The sequence below is a fragment of the Maniola hyperantus genome, chromosome 26 (genome assembly GCF_902806685.2).
Source record: "Maniola hyperantus chromosome 26, iAphHyp1.2, whole genome shotgun sequence".
In the NCBI taxonomy this organism is placed as follows: domain Eukaryota; kingdom Metazoa; phylum Arthropoda; class Insecta; order Lepidoptera; family Nymphalidae; genus Maniola; species Maniola hyperantus.
Genome location: NC_048561.1, coordinates 127368 through 149865, shown reverse-complemented (window position 1 = coordinate 149865; position 22498 = coordinate 127368). Strand labels below are relative to the sequence as shown.

General features: G+C 38.3%; 1 protein-coding gene across 3 annotated transcripts in view; it reads right to left on the bottom strand.

The window, feature by feature from the left end:
- The window catches only part of neur (E3 ubiquitin-protein ligase neur), a 65087-nt gene that overhangs the window by 26636 nt on the left and 15953 nt on the right, over positions 1–22498 (bottom strand). Inside the window, exon 1 of one of the 3 annotated variants that reach the window (XM_069507519.1) lies at positions 21693–22215. The exons of 1 other annotated variant lie outside the window; for it this stretch is intronic. In XM_069507519.1, coding sequence (XP_069363620.1) covers positions 21693–21903 — 211 coding nt within the window. In that variant the 5' untranslated portion in view covers positions 21904–22215. Of the gene's footprint in view, positions 1–20778; positions 20955–21692; positions 22216–22498 lie in introns of those variants that run through there. One more of the 3 variants, XM_069507520.1, reaches the window with a different exon arrangement.

The following is a 22498-nucleotide window of genomic DNA, read 5'->3' as shown; positions in this document are numbered from 1 at the left end:
AGATAGGTATCTAAATATATAAAAGGAAAAGGTGACTGACTGACTGACTGATCTATCAACGCACAGCTCAAACTACTGGACGGATCGGGCTGAAATTTGGCATGCAGATAGCTATTATGATGTAGGCATCCGCTAAGAAAGGATTTTTGAAAATTCAACCCCTAAGGGGGTGAAATAGGGTTTTGAAATTTGTGTAGTCCGCGCGGACGAAGTCGCGAGCATAAGCTAGTCTACAGATAAAGATATAAAAGATAGAAACACAGCATCCGCGCGCAACCGCACTCGCCGGAAACGGACGCGGCGCGGCGCGGGATGTGAAACCTGACCGAGACGCGATGCCACACCAGCTATCAGTCAGTAAGTTATCTACACACCCATACCTACTCAGTAAACATACTGACACTACCCATAGCTTATTTGGTAATTAGCTGATGCCCGCGACTTCGCACGCGTGGATTTAGGCTTTCAAAAATCCCGGGGGAACTCTTTGATTTTTCCGGGATAAAAAGTAGCCTTTGCTACTCTCAAGGTCTTAAACTATACCCATGCAAAAAACCACGTCGATCCGTTGCGACGTGATTGAAGGACAAATCAACAAACCAATAAACCAACAAACAAACACATTTTCGCATTTATAATTTTTTTTTTTTAAAGAATATTAGCCATATTAAATGACTAATATTCCCCTTTCCTCTCCAACTAAGCGTCAAGCTTGTGCTAGGAGTAGGTACGACAATAGTGCAACGGGCGGGGTTTGAACCGGCGACCTTTCGGTTTTCAGTCCACTCCTATACCGGTTGAGCTATTGAGGCTCTAATAAGAGTACTGATAGTATGGAAGTATGGGTTTGGTACAGAGGGAACTTGCATCCCGGAAATTGACATAGGCAACTTTTCATCCCGGAAACTCAAAGAGTTCCCAAGGGATTTTTAAAGAAGCTAAATCCACGCGGACGAAGTCTTGGGCGTCAGCTGGTTTGCAATACGTTTGTTCACTAGGATCTAGGCGAGTAGCTTGGCTCTTAGCAATAAGCTAATGTGGCCTCAGCCTCCGAGGTGTCAGAGGTGATGGCGATGGTCGCAGGTCCCGCCGACCACCAGAGGTCACGAGCAACAGTTATAATGACACTACAAGCTCTCCACCAGCCATTCTCACGCCTATACGCCGCTTATACGCCTAATTATACAACAACCTTTCTTTGTGAAGTTACACTGTATAATATAATGATGTATAATTATGTATAATGATGTTCATTACTCGATTACGGACAATGGAGGAGTTCGAGAGGTAAGCGAGTGAATAGAGACAGTGACGCGACGGGCACTGCCTTCCTCATTGTCTGATGTTATTTAATAAGTTGCTAGGTTAAAAGATTAACTTACTATTATTATAAAACGAAAAGGTGACTGACTGACTGACTGATCTTACAACGCACAGCTCAAACTACTCGACGGATCGGGCTGAAAGGCATGCAGATAAGCTATTATGACGTAGACCCTCGCTAAGAAAGGATTTTTAAAAATTCAACCCCTAAGGGGGGTAAAATAGGGGTTTAAAACTTGTGTAGTCCACGCGGACGAAGTTGCGAGCATAAGCTAGTCTTTCATAATATACAATCTAATAAAAAGTAACAGGCAATAATGAACTTTGACCTGTTAGTAAAAAGTGGTAATAATTACATTAATTCCCACCAATAAATCACCAGTTATCGCCACTAAACATATGATAATACACTCATTATGTAACAGCACGGAAGGTGTATAATGTAGGTATATTATATATATGTTTAGTATATGTCGCCTTATCTACTGCTGTCACGCGCTAACATATCGTGGGAACAAAACTAAATGACCATCCAGTCGCCGCCGTAACTCTTTAGTAAATGTTCAAAATAATCCATACTAATATTATAAATGCGAAAGTGTGTCTGTCTGTCTGCTAGCCTTTCACGGCCCGTACGTTCAACCGATTTTAATGAAATTTGGTATCAAGATTGCTTGCATCCCGGGGAAGGACATAGGCTACTCTTTATCCCGGAGAATCAAAAAGTTCCCACGAGATTTTTAAAAACCTAAGTCCACTATAATGGCTTAAAAAAACCGGCCAAGTGCGAGTCAGGCTCGCGCAACGAGGGTTCCGTACTACAGTCGTATTTTTTCGACATTGTGCACGATAATTCAAAAATTATGATGCGTAAAAATAAATAAAAATCTGTTTTAGATTTCACAGATAAAGCCCTTTCATTTAATACCCCACTTGGTATAGTTATCGTACTTTGAAAATTGACAATACTAATGTGTTCATGAACACATTTTAATATTTTTTTTTGTAATGTAGCCACAAATTCACGGATTTCAGATTTTTTTCCCTTATTTCTGCTATAAGATCTACCTAACTACCAAATTTCATGATTCTAGGTCAACGGGATGATTGTAGGCTTCTCGATCGACCTGACAGACAGACAACGAATTAATCCTATAAGGGTTCTTTTTTCCTTTTGAGGTACGGAACCCTAAAAAATAAGCAGGCGAGGTGGGTAAGCTAGTTTTAGTAAAGAAAGACCTTTGACCTCTAATTGCATGACTTTATATTTTTATTGGGCTTATAAATAAATGTTAACTATCCCAATTATCTCTTTCCAAACGTTTGTCCGTCCGCGTCCACATAACTTGTGGTTAGCGGCGTTTAAACTGAATCTTACTTTATAATCCTAACCGCTAACTGCCGGTTGTGAGGCGCACCATGTTTTTGGATTTTTGGAGATTGTCCTAAAATGAAGATTAAGAAACTAAGAGTAAATAATATAATCTAGATGATACCCACGGCTTCGATCGCGTGGATTTAGGTTTTTATTAAAAATCCCGTAGGAACTCTTTGATGATTTTCCGGGATAAAAAGTAGCCTATGTCCTACTCCGGGATGTAAGCTAACTCTGTATCAAAGGAGATCGCCCGTGAACGGGCCCTCTTTTGTGGCATCGTGTCAAAACTTAATTTTTTTTTTTAAATGTGTTATTTTTTTACGATTATGTTTTACAACGACTTTTTTCACTCTATTATTGAAAATATCCACAATTACAGTTAGAATCGTAAACATGCATTTATTTTGAAGAAGTATTAATTAAATATAACCTCAATATCAGCAATATAAAAAATAAGATTTCTTTATAACAGGGTGAATAAATAGAAATCGTTTGCAGAATATAAAGAGTTAATTATTTGTCTACAAAATAAAATTAAAACCATGGTGACATAACAATTACATTAGGGGGGGGCCCAAAGCTCCTAAGAAAATGGGCAATCTCTAAACATGATTCTAGGTCAACGGGAAGTACCCTGTAGGTTTCTTGACAGACCGACTGACAGACAGACAACAAAGTGATCCTATAAGGGTTCCGTTTTTCCTTTTGAGGTACGGAGCCCTAAAAACCGGCCAAGTAAGTGACGATGCAGTCTAAGATGGAAGCGGGTTAACCTGGAAGGGTTATGGCAGTTTTTATTAAACCCATACCCCTTTGGTTTCTACACGGCATCGTACCGGAACGCTACATCGCTTGGCGGCACGGCTTTGCTGGTAGGGTGGTAACTAGCCACGGCCGAAGCCTCCCACCAGACATATAGGAGTGGACAGAAAACCGAAAGGTCGACGGTTCAAACCCCGCCCGTTTCACTATTGTCGTACCTACTCCTAGCACAAGCCTGACGCTTAGTTGGAGAGGAAAGGGGAATATTAGCTATTTAATATGGTTAATATTCTTTAAAAAAAATATATATAAATGCGAAAATGTGTTTGTTTGTTGGTTTATTGGTTTGTTGATTTGTCCTTCAATCACGTCGCAACGGATCGACGTGATTTTTTGCATGGGTATAGTTTAAGACCTTGAGAGTAGCATAGGCTACTTTTTATCCCGGAAAAATCAAAGAGTTCCCCCGGGATTTTTAATAAACCTAATTCCACGTGGACGAAGTCGCGGGCATCAGCTAGTTTTGTTATAAGTTTTAAAAAACTGGCCATGTAAGTGACGATGCAGTCTAGGACGGAAGCGGGTTAACCTGGAAGGGGGAGGTGTGGCAGTGTTTAATAAACCCACGCCCGTTTCGAACCCAATACCTTCGTGTCATTGCGTGTATCGTTCCACAACACTATATCTTGTACTATATCTCAAAAATGAAAGTCAAGTTCTTTCAATTATCTAAAAATAGTGTACATTCAAGTTCATTCAACACTGCAAGCACTGGAGGACGTTTGAATATAAACCCTATTGAATATATAAATAAAGCGTATTTTTACATCGCAAGGCTACAAGTCAAGTGATTCCCACGTTCGATGAATCATTATTGAATCAACTGTGGTATGACCAGCTTTAATAACAGTTTTACTAGCTTTAATAAAAAATATTCATATTGTACACTAGATGACTTACTACTTAGACTTTTTACTTTACTTTTAGATGATACCCGGGGACATAGTCCGCGTAAATTTAGGTTTTTAAAAATCCCTAGGAACTCTTTGATTTTTAGAGATCAAAAGTAGCCTATATCCTTCCCCAGGATGCAAGCTAATTTTGATGAAATTTGATTCATCAAAATTGGTTAAACGGATGGATCGTGAAATGATAGCAGACAGACAGATAGACACACATTCGCATTTATAATATTAGTAATGGATTGAATCCACTTGAACACAGTCATATTTGTTAAAACTAATTTTCATACGTCAAAGTCAAATATTTATCTCCAAAGTTCGCTTAAACACGACAAGGCCATAGGTGTCATAGGCTACTTATATCCCGGAAAATTAGAGTTCCCACGAGATTTAAAAAAAACCGAAATCCACGCTGACGAATTCGCGGGCATCCTCTAGTATTGTATAATATATTCTGTAGGCAGTTCTATATATGAGAAATATGCTAAGAAGATTATACATATTTTTATTTTATGTGCATAAATGAGAAAAATCCATCATAGCTTATTTTACGAGTTACGTAAAATGTAATTATTTTTCAAATTATACCATAGTTTTATGATTTCGTAACTCAAAATTATAAACTGCGTGTGGATGTTAAATAACTAATTGCTGGTTATAAAAAATCCAATTAATTCCATCCTATGTTCAAGTGAAGATGAATTGTACTTTTTTCAATTTTATAGTGTACTTTTAGTTTTGTACCTTAGTTTTACTACATTAGTAGATATTATTATACAGGGTGTACCCAGAGCGTTGGCAAAAACGAAGACAGGTGATAGCATAGTGGCTCTACCGCGGTTGTTTGACAGCTACAATGTTACGATCGCAATCATCTCTGATTGGTTAATGCTCGCTCACTATTGGCCACAATGCATTGTTGCAACAAGAATCGCACAAATTCAGCCAATCAGAACAATTGAGATTGTAATAATGATTGATGCAGGTTTTAGACAATCGCCCTACTGATGATTACAGATATGATACCACAAAAAAACGCGAATTTTTTTTCCTATATTTTGTAAAAGTTCACGATATATTGCAAATAAAACATCTAACTGACGCTAGAGGTCAACAAACGTTGCGTAACTATGCCACTCGGAGTCAATACTGCGTCGTAGGCGGGGTATTGACCCGAATTTTTCACGCTAAACATTGCGGGTTTGAAAAGTACATAATCACTAAAACTACAAAATGAAGCAAATGGTTATTGGTATTGGGTTGTGTTTAGGTAGTATAACAATAACGCTAAGGTTTTGCTAGCGTTCTGGTTACACCGTGTACTTATATTCTGTGGTTTTAGTCTTCAATTATTACGTTCATCAAATAAATGACAATAACATCAACAGGTTTACGACTAAAGTAGTTAAAATAAAAGAGTACCCTATACTGGTGTCGTGGGAATCGAAAACAACTATCGCGGCCTAAGAGCCAGCACGGGCCAGACCTTCCTTATTTTATAAAATAAAAAACTGAAAGTTTCGAGAAAGAAGTTGAAAGAAAAGGAGATAGCAGGTAATAAAGGTGTAAAAAGTCTTACGTCAAAGTATAAAGTCTAGTTATTTTTATATTTTCTTCAGAATAGTACTTATTAGAAATCACGTCATGCCAGACACTTATGGTGGCAACCTCCTGCCAGATACCTTTAAAAGGCTTAAAGGTGTCTGGCAATGCATGACGTGATTTCTAATATTACTCCTAAGAAAATATAAAAAAATAGATTTTATTTAGTAAGATTTTTTACACCTCTATTACCTGTTATCTCCCAAAGCCACCATGATCCAAACTAACGTTCCTCCCAGTGTTGGGGACAATACGCAGAGAAACTTTCAGCTTTTATAAAATAAGGAAGGCCTGGCACGCGCTGGCTCTCTCTCTATCATATCATGTGTAGTTGTTATTTTTGCTGGATGTATCGAGCGATGTACCTAGTAGCAGTGGCGTGCAGGTCATAGAGGCATAAAAGCACTGCTTACCTAAGTTGAAATGTCTCAATGGTCATTTTTCATCATGATAGCCTCTAAATAGGTAACCTAACTGACTAATGCCTACCCTAGCTTGGAACCCTATGCACGCCACTGCCTAGTAGCCCAGTTTGTTGGCTACAAATACACCATGTAGGTACCTAACTACCTACTCAAGCCTTTCATGTGCACGATTTTTCCTTTTTGAGAATATTTTGTTTTTATTGAAGTAAATTTTTTTTGCAATATGTACTATTTTTTTCGTAATAATTCAAGTAGGTACCTAATTAAAAATTTTGCAGACACTAACATTCGTTAAAATATAATGTTTTAATTTCTTTAGGAAATCTTCACATTTTGTCGTCGCTTTTTAACCGACTTCAAAAAAAGGAGGAGGTTCTCAATTCGTCGGAATCATTTTTTTTATACTTTTCACTTTTGTGAAAAGTGTAGCTAGGCATGTCACGCGCCATTTTAACTTTATGTGTCAAATTCATGTCAAAAGTACGATTTTAATTCTTATTTTACCTGACAGTTGACACATCGAGTTAAAATGGCGCGTGAGGAGTCATTTTGTACGGACTATATGTAAGAACTTTTTTATGTTATGTGTAAGGTACTTACAGCATAAAAAATATTCATCAACTAAGATCTAATTTCATCTTATAACAAAAAAATAGATTTCATCAATCTCAAGTCAAAATCTCAAGTCGAAACAATTAACTACATATCTTACACAATCGCATAATATATCTATTACCTACCCATGTTTCGTTACACGAATTTTCCCAGGCGCATCCGTAATCAATTACCGCACTAGTGCCGTAAAGTGTGCTTTATTAGCTCCGACGTAAACCACATATTACAGTGCAAGCTGTTTACTGTTTACAACGGCGCGGGTGTACAAACCACTTCCCTCAACGACTGTAAGAATGTACAGTACGCGACAGGTCGAGATGGCAATCGGGGTTTGAGGGGGGGGGGTCATTGAGTGCAATAGCCAAGGCATTCGATTGCCTGACACTATCAAAAATTTCATGAATTCAACCAATAGAAACAATTATATATATATATACCAACTTAGATTAGGTACCAAAATAGCAATCTTTGGTGATCTTCACTTCCATCGAAATGAAGACAACAAAGAATCAAGCAATTACAAACTCTAATTACACTAACATTACATCTAAAATAGCTTGACTCAACGACTAGACTGCTAACTGTTTACATAATTGGAACGATCGTCCACCGTCCCTCTCTCTCCCGGGTAGAACGACATCTCGGATCTCGCTCCGACGCTCTCACGGACCGTGGGAAGCTCACCTTTGGGCGCGATGTATCGATTCATTTTGTCATATCGGATACTCGATTCGGGACTCTCTCGATTTGAGATTCCAGACGCGTCCCTAATCGACAGGAACTCGTATTTACATAAGTGTTTGAAACTGTGATACCCTAGTGGATTTCGGCCGGTCGGGGGTTCGATCCCGGGCACGCACCTCTAACTTATATCACTTGCTTTAACGGTGAAGGAAAACATCGTGAGAGTTTTACATAATGGTCTTAAAGGTGTGTGAAGTCTGCCAATCTGCACTGGGCCAGCTTTATTTTTTATTTTATTTTTTATTTTATTTAATAGGAAGCTAACGGTATACAAAGAAAACTAATTATGACGACTTATATAAACTTAGGACTATCAATGTATACTCACTTACAGGCTAACTCAACATGCTTAACTAGAACTTCTAAATAGTAAAACTTAAACTAAGACATTCTTTGCGTACCTAAAATCTATAACAATTAAATTAATTACTAAATAAGTTAAAACTACGATGATTCTTACAACTAACAATAAAAACTACAATTAAGACTAACAATAGTACCTACCCTACAATTTCAAAATGCTTCGCAGACTACGGCCTAAACCTTTACCGTTCCGAGAGGAGATCCGTGCTCTGTAGTGAGCCGGTGATGGGTTGATCATGATGTAGTAAGCATCAATGTACCAGGATGACATAAGTGACCAGTAGTAACTAGTAACTAGTAAGTAACAATAGGAATGCCGAGAATTTTCCCGCGCCAGGACAACTTTCCGTCGGATAACTGAACTGAAATACTCATTCGCTTCACACGCTTTCGATCTTTATTAAGTACTAGCTTATGCTCGCGACTTCGTCCGCGTGGACTACAAAATTTCAAAACCCTATTTCACCCCCTTAGGAGTTGAATTTTCAAAAATCCTTTCTTAGCGGATGCCTACGTCATAATAGCTATCTGCATGCCAAATTTCAGCCCGATCCGTCCAGTAGTTTGAGCTGTGCGTTGATAGATCAGTCAGTCAGTCAGTCAGTCAGTCAGTCACCTTTTCCTTTTATATATATAGATAGAAGAAGAGAAGACTACAGCTTTTTACAATAAATCCAATATTTTCGGTGTGAAACTTCTATACCGACGCGAAATGTATGTATTTATGTATTCTTCCTCTCACACTAAGTCAATCCATTTCAAATCACTTGCAAAACAAAATGCACAAAAACAAATAAACCACTAAAATAACTACGTAATCTTTTTATTGAGTTAAAAAATTAACCAGTTTTTTCAACATGTCTAACTTTTTGTCCTGATTATTTTGAAAACAAAATAACTATCAGTTTGAGCACTATTTTCTGTAAAATTTAACCTAAATAGAGATCAAAGCTTGATTTAGGTATTGTAAAATTATTTAGTAGATATATCAACTTTTTAAAGGATTTCTCTGAAATAAGTAGGTATGTATTATTATTTATCCTCTGAAGGAGTTGCAACTTGCACCTTTGTATACCTAGATCAAACAGGTGCGAAGTCGCATACAAAAACCTAACTTAGTCAATACAATAGAATTACCAGGCAGGCATAAACCTTAACAGGTGTAATGATTCTATTTAGTAACCGGAACCAAAAACATCTTGCAAGTCGAAAATACAAAGGAATTAGCGATTCATAACTTGTACACATTTACAAACTTATCATTTACAGTCATACTTGTCAATATGAACTCTATTACAAGGAGATAAGAGCGACAAACAGATGAGAAAGTGAAATATTTAAACTTTTATTTTATATTGACGCCTGCTTTCCCACGCCCAATCGAAGTTCAGGGAAATTCGTAAATGGTAAAAATTAAAAAGAAAAAAAGGGTTGGTTGCTATCTGCATTAAACTTTGCCATCTGGTGGGCAGATTTTATTTACAAACAAAAGAATATTAATTTATTTTGTTTTTCTTTACTAATGGGGAATATTAAAACGAGTTTTTTTTATTTACTAGTAATGCAAAGTTAATGTTTAGAGTATACAAAATGAGTTTACTCAAAATATTCTCGATTGGTTTAATTAACACTTCTACATCTTTAAGTAAAAAATGAAATGACAAACAACCAGACGGGTTTTAACTTAAGAAATATAAACAAGTACTTAATGTAAAGTTATGACGCATTTCTCGTTGCTATGTGACTATTGCACAAAGATAAACAATAATGAGAAACGAAATCAAAAGAGAATTTCAATTCGAGGCGCATTCCAAATACCTACATATCACGTAGTAAGGTTGTTGAAAATTTTGACATCTGTGGATGCGGATTACTAGGAGTCCACATCCGCGGATGCGGATTACTAGGAGTCTACATCCGCGGATGCGGATTTCAGTATTTTTGAATAAATAAATGAAAACTGATTTAATTTTAATATATTTTATTCAAACAAATTATGAGGACAAAACTAAAACAATGTTTAGTTGTAAAGTAGGTCCATAGCATTTAAAGAGAAAAAAAAAATTGTTCAATAATTAAATTTAAAAACTGGAGAGTTAAAAAAATTAGCCGTACTAATATTATAAATGCGAAAGTGTGTCTGTCTGTCTATCTGTCTGCTAGCTTTTCACGGCCCATCCGTTCAGCCGATTTGAAATTTGGACGAAGGACGAGGACTCCTCTACTTTTTATACCAAAAAATCAAAGAGTTCCCGGGATTTTTAAATATCTAAATCCACGTGTACGAAGTCGCGGGGCGTCATCTAGTAATGTACAATTTTAAACTTTTTTTATAAGGCACATGTCAAGTTGAACTGTCCATCCGGCAGTCGTAGGACAAGTCGTACATTTTCCAATTTCACGATTCCAGGTTTGACCTTTTGCACATCTATGTGGTACAATAAAAATATCTCCAACATCTGGCTTTGGCCTGACCCCGCGAGGCGACGCCGCGTCGTTGGATATATTATATGTTGGCTTGTAACCACCAAATAAACGATTCCGTATCTCATCATCAGTTTCATTATCATGTAATTGTTCAACTTCCATACTTTTGTTATATTCCTTGGCATGTTTCGTCATCGAAGCTTGTAATTCCCTTACTTTTGAAAGAGTTTTATAATTTTCGTCTGCTTTTCTTATTTCACTTATGTTGCAGTTCACTTTTGCGATTTCATCAAATACAACTCCGATCGCTTTGGATTCACTTTCATTATGACTATTGACTTTTGCGATTTCATCATTAAGGATTTTGTTTTCATACTTCGAAGTAGTTGGTTCGTTTAACTCACTGTTCGAACGTTGTATTATTTTGTCAATATTTGTAATTTCTATGGTGGTATCTTGACCACGGCCGCGGCATGGTGTACAGTGGACAGCGGTGGCGCCCACTATTATTAATATCAGCAGAAATTTCAACATCTTGTCTTCCAATATATTTTGCTTTGAGCTTCGTTCGCGCGGAATTTGGATCGAACTTGTAGTGATATAAACTTGAACACTTTACAATTGCGAATTATTTATATTTTGGTAAGTTCACAGATTTTCGAGTGATGCGCGCACAAACAAACATACAGAGAAATTGAGAGATTTTATGTGTTATGTATCTGTCAGCTAAATACTTTGAGTTGTGAATGACCACTGGAACTAAATGCTTCGCTTTATATACCATCCAATTATATTATTATATTCCAATTTTTCCTTATATAATCACAAAGTAAATAAATCTGTGCAACAATATTGCACTGTACCTACTACGTTATTTAGTTTTCGATTTTCATTATAATCGTAAAATTAATAGCTACGATATGTTTCTTGATTAATTTTTAGAATAATTTATTAATCTTTACATTTCAGGGTGCCGTAGTGAATGAGCCAGTGAGCCAGTCAAGTGCGAGTCGGGATCGCACACGAAGGGTTCCAACGGAAACTGAAGTAGGTTACGGTAACTTGTACAATATTCTTTTTATTTTATTTTTCATTCTCATGTAAAGAGCTGAGTCACTAGTGTGACCACTAGTGTGACCATTAGTGTCACATGTGGCATGTGGTAGAGTCTACATAATATTCTATATCATTATTCAAACACTGAAAACTAGATCTAAATACTACTTATATACTATTACTACATGACGCCCGCGACTTCGTCCGCGTGGATTTAGGTTTTTAAAAAGCCCGTGGGAACCCTTTGATTTCCGGGATAAAAAGTCGCCTATGTCCTTCCCCGGAATCCAAGCTGTCTCTGTACCAAATTTCGTCAAAATCGGTTGAACGGATGGGCCGTGAAAGGCTAGCAGATAGACAGACACACTTATGGATATACTATATACTGCTAATTATTTATTACTCCTACGACTTATTACGGAGCATCTTATACATAAGTTTTGCTGCCTCGGACGTCGCGTCGGGTTTGCCAAAATTATATTTATGTTTTCCAGCATCCTGTCCGGCGTTTAGCTCCGGAGTCCGGACATATCCTAAGTGAGGATACGTCCGGAGTTTAGTTGCGCTGGCTGACTGCCGGCTGCCCCATCAGCGCAACGTGAGCTGGCTGTAGCTACCGAAGCAGCACACATTGGCGCCTTCGTGTTCCAACATCGACGCGAACGGACGTGTAGGACCTACATCTTTCATTATAATATACCTATTACCTACCATTTTTGTAAATCAGTACCTAATTTTTTTATTTTATTTTTTATTTATTATAAAGGCACACAAAACAGGTTTCAGCTATAAATGGTCCAAATAAAAATAAAAAACAATAGATTAAATCTAAGCGGTAACCCTAAATATGTGTACACAACAATTCTTAAATAAATATATGCACTAACTAACTGATAAGATACAATTTATAAAAACACAGAAAAAAGAAATACAAGAAAATTAACTATGAAAAATATACTTAAAGTGGAGAAGATGCAAAATGTTGATTAATATGTTTTTTAAATGTGTTCAAATTATTATTAAAAATGTCAATATTACGGTTAGCTGTGAAAAGATCATTATACAGGCGACACATACGGACAACGGGATTGTAAAAGGAAGTATTGTTTAACTAATTAAACAATTTTTACAACCAAGAAGGAGTTCTTCTTGCAACACCAGCTCTGGGCAGCCGCCCTAATATAATTATCTGGCGCGTGGTGAAAATCGGAACTAGCGTTGCCGTCGAGTGTCTCCTTTGTTCTTGTTTGAATATTCTAAGCCTTTGTTCTCCAACAGCGCCCCCTGTCGATGTCATTCAAGTGCCGAGAGAGCCTTGTCGCACTGTAACGGAATGTGTCCAGAGCGAAGTGTATTCAAGTAGACACAATTTATTTTATTGCTGGTGGTAGTTTTAGCTGTTAACATTCCCTGAACGCATTCAAATCCATATGCCTTTCATCCGTGACACCTACAAAGTTATATATGTCAAGAATCAAGATGACACATTGCAGTTCCGGAAATATAACACGTCACTTTGAGACGCAGCTCGGGTCGAGCGAATGGTGTATCGCTCCTCCCTTCGAGCCGAAAATGCATCAAGAAAAGAAAATCACCAACCAAACCAGAGAAGCAGAGAAATCAGCGAGGAGGTTACGACAAACAACTTTGGACGCACTGAAGAACCAAGTGGCCGTCATTTCCGAACAAGGTGACGTTTCACTTCCATCCTCCTTATGTCCCTCTATTTCCACCAGCTGATTATGTCCTGTCTCGCTACAATATTCTCTGTGTTGTCACAAACAAAGTGTAGCGGATGTACCAGGCGCGCAGAAAGTGGCGACAGGTTTGCTCGCAAGAGGTCGCGAGGTCGTGGGATGCGACGGCGCGCAGCACGCGGCGTGCTCTTGCGTAACTTTACGTGCAGTGTTGCCACTTGCGAAAACGATAATAACTGCTACAATTTTTACAAAAATATCACTACCCATATTATAAATGCAAAAGTGTGTTTGTTCGTTTGTTAGTTTGTCTTTCAATCACGTCGCAACGGAACAATGGATTTTTGCATGGGTATAAAAGATCTAGAGAGTGACGGGCTACTTTTTATCCCGGAAAATCAAAGTGTTTCCACGGGAACTTTGGAAACCTCAATCCACGCGAACGAATTCTTGGACATTTGCTAGTAAAAAATAAAAAGCAACGATTAGCCTAGCTAGTAGTTAAGACGTCGGCTTTGTATTCGGGAGGTTGGAGAGGAGGTCCACTATCGGTATCGGGTATGCACCTCTAACTTTTCGCAGTTTTTTTAACGGTGAAGGAAAACAGGAGGAAACCTGCATGCCTGAGATTTCTCCATAATGTTCTCAAAGGTGTGTGATGTCTGCCAATCCGCACTGGTCATGGGCCAGCGCGGCAGACTAGGGCCTAAAGTCTAAACCCTTCTGATTCCGAGAGAAGACCTCAGTAGTGGGCCGGAGATGGATATATCACGATGATGATGATTAATAACATTAAACGTACCTACGTGTCAAATTGTTGATTATTTAAATCGGCTTCAAAAAGTGTCATACAGACTGACAAAACTCAAAAGTTCAATTTATTAAGCTTATCGCACATTATAATCTGTAGGTATATTTATATAACACGCACCGACTTTCGAATGTAGTGAGCGTTAGGCCTAATTTACTGGCTAGTGCCGACACAGGACGGTGCGGGGCCACGACCTTGTGGCACAAGCGGCAGGCGGTGCGACGGGAGACTCACAGACCACCACCTATAGACGCCTAACAGCCGACCCCCGATCGCCAAAAAAAGATCTTGGAGTTATGACAAAAACGTGGGAATTTTCAAGTGTTTCTAGAGAGGAGAGGAGTTTTGTGGGAAGTTCTCCTGTCCAAAACCGTGCCTATGTACAGCAGTCGACGTCTATCGGTTGAAGATGATGATGAAACTAAATACCCCACTGCCCTCACATAAGCGACAGTGGTCGCTGCGAACAATTGGTGAGTCGTGGCCCCGCAGCGACGAAGTGGGAACTCGGAGATCACGCACGATTCGAATTTCGAAGCTCTGTGAAGACGGAGAGCGCTAATGATCGTGAGAACTCCCTCGGAATGTCCCGACGACGCCCGACCGCGGCCCGACCTCTCCGAGTTCCTAATTCAAATTTCAGAACCGCTTTTTTGATTTAATGTTGCCAGTTTTATAAATCCTACTGAATTAGGAATTAATTTCAAATACGCAAATACGATTTGGCCTGTAGTGAATTTTTGAATTTCTAACATTTTTACTAATTACCGATTTTTCAGAATCAAAAATAGCCCATGTCACTCACTCTCTAGGTCTTCAATTATATCCATGTAAAAATCATGTCGAGTCGTTGCTCTGTTGCGAGGTGATTGAGGGACAAACCAACAAACTCACTTTCGCATATGACATAGGCAGATGCTATTATAACAGAAAGACGTAGAAAAGAGATATAAGATATTATGAAAGTGTCCAAGTAAGAAAGGGACAAAGATATGACCAAAAGGTGTTTCTGCCAGCTGATATGGTTTTTTCCTATGAATGTATCGTATATGTATTTCGATCGAAAATACAGATTAGGTATGGTCTTTACTTTACGTACCTGAGAACATTAATTGGACATGTTTTTATCTTAAAACTTATAAATGACATCTGCCGATTCGAATTAAACGTATGTGTTACTAGCATGCGCCCGCGACTTCGTCTGCGTGGACTACATAAAAAACCCCTACTTTTCCCCCATATGGGTTAGCTATTCTTTCTTAGCGGATGTCTACGTCATAATAGCTATCTGCATGCCTTTCAGCCCGATCCGTGCAGTAGTTTGAAGCTGTCCGTTGATAGATCAGTCAGTTAGTTCAGTCAGTTTTCCTTTTACTAGCTTACGCTCGCGACTTTGTCCGCATGGACTACACAAATTTCAAACCTCTATTTCACCCCCTTAGGAGTTAGTCAGTCAGTCACCTTTTCCTTTTATATATTTAGATATAGATTAATAATATGTATTATACTGATCATGTTTGATTTACTATAATCCATATCTGAAGATATCATCATCATCATCGACCACTCACCTTTGTCACTAAGGAGAAGGGTTCGGCCACAGTCCACCACGCAGGCCAAGCGCGGATCGGCAGACTTCTCAACTTTGAGAACATGATCAAGAACTGTCAGGCATATGACATTATCAGCGAGATGTGAATGGCTCCTCAAGTCAAGAACAAGTTTTCAGAGCAAGTCCTTTGGTGGAAATAATGGGTATCCATCCAATATCACCAGTACCACTAAATCACGAACAAATACGAAAAATAAGTGCTCATTTTTAGTAAAAAAACTCTTTAAAAGCGTTTATTGAAAAAATGCTTATCATTACAGGAGCCGCGTTATCATCAACAAACATTTGATATCACGTCTCTTTCGTTCGCATGGTGTTGGTGTGCAATGGCATCTCGCTCATTCGTATTGTCAAACGCCAGCTGTTGCGCAAACGGGACCTTTGCGGCGTGCGCCGGCGCATTTAACTAGGGTTGCCATTTTATGACAACTACGCAAATTTTACATTTACCTACTTGGAGATGTTTTTTGGTCTTAGCATGATTTTGGGCACATGGATCCGAGACATGGTCGCTAACTATGGGCCTTGTAAGAAAGCTCAGAGTCACGCAGCGAGAGTAACCGACATAGCTTAGTGGGTTACCAAGCTGAAGAGGCAATGGGTATCCCAAGGTGCTAGAATGGCGACCTGATGGCGGCGGCGCAAGACCGCGGCGTGATGAAGTCCCTACATGAGACCAATGTCCAGCAGTGGACGTCTAGCGGTTGATAATAATTATGATATTTTATGGTAATAATAGTTAAGTAATTACTAGTTAGTGATGATAAAACAGTGATTAAACACCTTTTTAACTAATGAATTCATGATAAATCCCTATGTATACCTATAGAGTAGACATTCTTAATATTAATTAACTGTTACACAAGAAATAATTATTAATAGATAAGATTATTAGGACTAATATCAATTAATCCTTGTCCGTGTCTATCGATCATTATTCAAAAAACAATACTTTTTCCGCATTTCATAAACTTTAATCTAAATAAATTGACTGACTGACTATTCTATCAACGCACAACTGAAACTACTGGACGGATCGCGCTGAAAATTGGCATGCAGATAGCTATTATGACATAGGCGATCCCAGTTTGTTCTTAAAATATACAAAGGTTACCATGTTTGTCTTTTACAATTAATACATTGTTACTTATCTACCTATCAAAGACTAGCTTATGCTCGCGACTTCGTTCGCGTGGATTTCACAAATTTCAAACCCCTATTTCACACACTTGGAGGTTGAACCCCCAAGTGAAATAGTTTAACCCTTAAGGGGGTGAAAATAGGGGTTTGAAATTTGTGTATTCCATACGGAGCAAGTCGCGAACATAAGCTAGATGTGTTTATTTTACAAGGTAGACAAGGTAGTCTATAGTTTTAAGGCAAACTAGAATGGGATTTGATAACTTGAAGCTGGCAACCCTAACACAGTCAGCTGCTGCGTTCGATGTTCAAAAGCGCCATTGTACGCGCAGCTGTCTCTGGAGCATCTTGTGTTTTTTTTTTACTTTTTTCAACGAGACGACCTTTAGAGGCTAAAGGCCCGTATCGAAACTTATGCGGGCAGAAAAAATTTGCAAGATTCCTCCGAGGTACAAGGACCTGTGGCACAGTTCTTCGACGTCACTGGCACAGGCATCAAAATAATGTTCCTACATTTGACGCTAGGTAGCCTATGAACCGCCTCTTTTTTTTGACGTCACCCAACCCATAGCCTAATGTTTGAAATATAGTCGATTCAGGACCAAACCGAGAGTTCCCTCACTCTAGTTCACTCTGCCTAATGTGCTTACTGATGATAAGATCAGGTAATAGGTCTACCCGTACTTAGTAGCAATTCCACGGACACATACGAAGCGATATGCCTCCTCGTTTCTGATTCGAACAGCTAGGATATGGAAAGCCCTTCCGGCATCAGATTTCCCCTCCACTTTTAATATAGGCACCTCCTCCAAGTCAAGAGTGAACAGGCAAGCGCGCCTCATCTTAGGCTGCATGCATTCGGTCTAATTGCAAATTATTATTCTGATACGAGTTAGCCCTTGACTGCAATCTCACCTGGTGGTAAGTGATGATGCAGTCTAAGATGATAGCGGGCTAACCTGGAAGGGATATGGCCGTTTTTATTAAACCCATACCCCTTTGGTTTCTATACGGCATCGTACCGGAACGCTAAGTCGCTTGGCCCGTACATACATCTCATTGTAATACAAATCGTAGACACGTAAGCGCGCGTTGAGTGTGAAACTAACCTTAGGCCGCACAGTAACCGAGCGCTGTGTCTGTGTTGTAGTCGTGACAGAGTAATTAGCACGCCACGTATAAACACGATCAGTACATCGACGTGTCTGGACTCGGGAATATCCAGATATGGTATGCAGATAGCTATTATGACGCTAACAAAGGATTTTTAAAAAATCAAACTCTAAGCATTGACTTATATATTACTTCGTAAGGACAGGGCCATTGAACAAACAAAATGGCACCGACTCAGTGGTGCTTTAGCACCAATGCAGCCTCAGTGACGTCTGGATTTCAAACGGGTCGTTCATTAGTATCTAAGAGGTGGCGCTGATTTATTTGGTTCCTAAACCGTGAAAAATTTTGTTCGCTTGACCATATCTTGTCATTTATATGATCTCCTAATGCCTCTAAGGGGTTAAAAATTAAAATAGGCCTTTGAAATTTGTCTAGTCGACGCGGACGAAGTCGCGGGAATAAAGCTAATTTAGCTAATATTTTGCAGTCTTTGATTTTGATCTAGATTATATTATATACCATGCACCTTTTTCTATTAAAATTCGGTATAAAATCGGAAGTAGGTAATTAAGTATACTTTAGTGGGTATGTCAATGTAAACATGTGGTACCCTAACCTAACCTACGCCAAGGTGTATACACTATACATGTATAGTTGTATACATGTATAGTTGTATAGTACGCACTTCCGGCCACGTTTCCACCACATCTGGCAGATTAGGGCGAAACTACACATTGTTTTCGCCCTTTTGTCTTTTTCCTTCTTTTCTTTTTTGGTTCTATTGTGTTGCCAAAATTTTGAGTCAGTATTCAGTTTAGTCATAGACATCTGTCGGACATACCTACCTGTTCACCATCATGATCAACCCACGCCGGTTACACTACTGAGCACTGGGCTCCTCTCAATATTATGATACATTTTTATTCAAATAAACTTTTACAAGTGCTTTTGGACCGTCAAAACAAATTACCAAAGATTCGGAATGCCTTTTCTACTGAGAAGAGCCAGCAAAAAATTCAAAGGGATTCAAACTACGTAACGATGATTAGAATTTAGATTCGTCGTACAAAACCTTAAATTCATATATTTTCTGGTCCGAGGACCGGCCAATGTACGACATTATACTAACTATCATATTATGCTAGAAATTACTAGCTGATGGTCGCGACTTCGTTCGCGTGGATTTAGGTTTTTAAACATCTCGTGGGGCCTCTTTAATTTTCTGGGATAAAAGTAGCCTATGTTCTCCGGGATGTAAACTAACTCTGTACCAAATTTCATCAAAGCCGTGAAAAGCTAGCAGCACTTGCGCACTATACTAATATGAGTATGGATTTTGTGCCCATTGCCCTTCATTATCAAGATAAAAAGTAGAAACCTTGGAAACAATAACAATTTGATAAGCGATATATATTTTTATATTATCCAAGTGAGTTTATTTCCTCATTCAAATATCTAATGACTAATCCGTCAGATAAAATAGTAAATTGTAAAAAGACCACAATTCACAGGTTTCTCCACTTTTATTAAAATGAAGGAAAATAATTTAAATAACATACGGTCTCATCTGGTAACAAAGGGGCTGGCTCATTTTTTGTGCACAGAATCAACTTAGCTGTCCAGCGCGGAAATGTAGGTATTTAGAATTGGCACTACTCCATGTGTGCATAATTCGTACAGTAATTACTAATTAGGTAGATTAGGTTAAAAACATTTTAATGATCTAGTTACCCACCTAAAAGGTAAAATAAAATGTCTTTGAGAATCTTACAGCATCCTACTACTTATCTCGTACAGACATGAGACAACAAAGAGTTAAAATTTCTTTTATTTTGGTTAAGCAACACTAAGCCTAGTCAGCGAATGGATGGGTGACCGAATTTCACTTCAATACAGCAAGTACCTACCTACATAAGTAGTAAAAATCCCGTTTCAATGTGCGCTAGCCCCCCGCCTCATACCCCGATTGCCATCTCGACCTGTCGCGTACAATACCTACCTACCATCGGTTGAATAACGAATTAAAAGTAAACAGTAATTAAGTGAATTATAAGCAAGGCGCAGCAGGCGCAGGTGTTTATGCGAAATATGCAGTAATACAGGCCAGATGCCACGCGAGTCGCGACGTCTATCCATATTAATATTATAAATGCGAAAGTGTGTCTGTCTGTCTGACTGCTAGCTTTTTACAGCCGATTTTGATGAAATTTGGAAATATAGGCTATTTTTTGTTCAGGAAAATCAAAGTTTCCACATTATTTTAAGACTCATTACGCACGGTCGACTAGTTGACGGCGACCGTTACAATTTGTTATCTAAATATATAAAAGGAAAGGACTGACTGACTGATCTATCAACGCACACCTCAAACTACCTACTGGAAGGATCGGGCTGGAATTTTGCATGCAGATAGCTACCTACTATGACGTAGGCATCCGCAAAAAAAGGATTTTTGAAAATTCAACCCCTAAGGGGGTGAAATAGAGATTCGGTGTAGTCCACGCGTTTGAAGTCCGCAACCGTGCGTAAAAACCCAAATCCACGCGACTACATTCACATTGTCATAAAATAATAAGTCAATGCTGGAATCATTGTACCTACTCGTATAGGTTGAATATTTCATGGCTATCCATCGAAATCCATGAAAAGAAGCTCCGTTCAGTCAATTTTCTACCAAAACTCGTACCTACCTACCTAACTTTTATAGCTTAAAACATCAAGAAAAAAAGATTTCAGTTAACTCACCGTTTTCCTCAGCTATAATACAGTAAATGTAATTGATCTCCATTTTAAATTTCCACACAAAACCACTCAAATTAAAAGCATGACCACAATTTTTCGTTACAAAACACAAAATAACTGTTGAATATCCACAAAACAATTCGACTCACGCGCAGCGGAGGATGACGCAACTGTTCGAAATTCAAACTGACAACATCTCAATGTGTCAAAATGTCACAACGACAATAAAAAGTTGAAAACTAGTGGGTAGTACGAAAATTAATGTCAAATAGAAATGACACTGGACTATCGTTTAGAAACTTGAGGTCGATGTCGTAAAACCTGCATCAATCATTATTACAATTTCAATTGTTGTGATTGGCTGAATTTGTGCGATTCTTGTTGCAACAATGCATTGTAACCAATAGAGAGCGAGCGTCAACCAATCAGAGGTGATTGCGATCGTGACATTGTAGCTATGATTCTACCGCAATCGAGCAGCGGAGCAAGTATACAAAAATATGTCAGGTAGGTACCTACTACCTACTAACCTATACAAAGTTAAAAAGAAGATGAACCATACCAACAATATATCAAGATTTAAAAAATTGATAGGTGATAAATAATTTTCCTACGTAAAGTTAGCAGTTAACTAAAGATTAGATACGAGTTATTCATAACCGTTAAAACCGTTTAACGGTCTCCATTACTTAAAATCAAACGCCAAAACTTTACGCGTCTAGGACCTAGGATCCAAATTTATTTTAATTTTTAATCGATCCAATTTTTTGGATTAAAGCAGCATATAAAAATTAAAAAGAGGATAAGTCTTAAAATTTAAATTTAAATCAATGAATTGTTTAATTTAATTACTTACCAAAAGGTAATTTATTAGCAACACACATTTTTCGAAAGTAGAAAATTTTAAACAAACTTACCTAATCCAATTTTCTTCTTAATTTTTTTGAGCACCTTCATTTTGGATCCTTTTTTGTCCTTAACAGGGGTCGTTTCCGGTTCCAAAGCCATCGGGGGCAACACTAGGGTCTGCTGCGGCATTGGAGCCCCATGGGCCGAAGCCCTAGGGCACGCGGGGCAGTGACAACCGCCCCTAGCCTGCCGCACGTTCATGCAACTAACACCCATCATTGGTCAATATTTCCAAAAAAAATGCCCAAAGTGTATTAAATCTTCAAACTTTTTAATCCATATCAGAAATCCACACACGAAACACTTATATAGTCTTTATTTAAAGTCACTTATAAGTTATAAGACTTAAAATTAATTATAGTTTTTATTCACGCGTGATTTGTTACGATAATAAAAAATTGAAAACGCGACGCGATAGACATCCGCTCGCGACGGGGCCTACCGGCGGAGTGGCATTTAGAAGCTACGCTCGAAAAGCTTGGGCTACGAAAGGCTATGAACAATTATTTACAGCTGCAATTACTGTAATTAACATTATAAAACCAACTCTATTCTCATAATCCAAAAGCTCAATTTTCAATGAAGCCTTTTGTGTAGAACCTTAAACCTTTATACAATTCAAAATAAACTCTATACCAATTAAATACAGTTCAATTGCGAATGTATGCTTTTGTTTCTAATACGACGTTATATAATTTGAATGGCAGATGCGCACGTACGGCTGTCGACTGCCTTATTGTATAGCTTTCCCGTTCAAACTGGTAATAAGAGAAAGAGATGGAATTGAATTTAGAACATCTTGTATGAAGGGTGG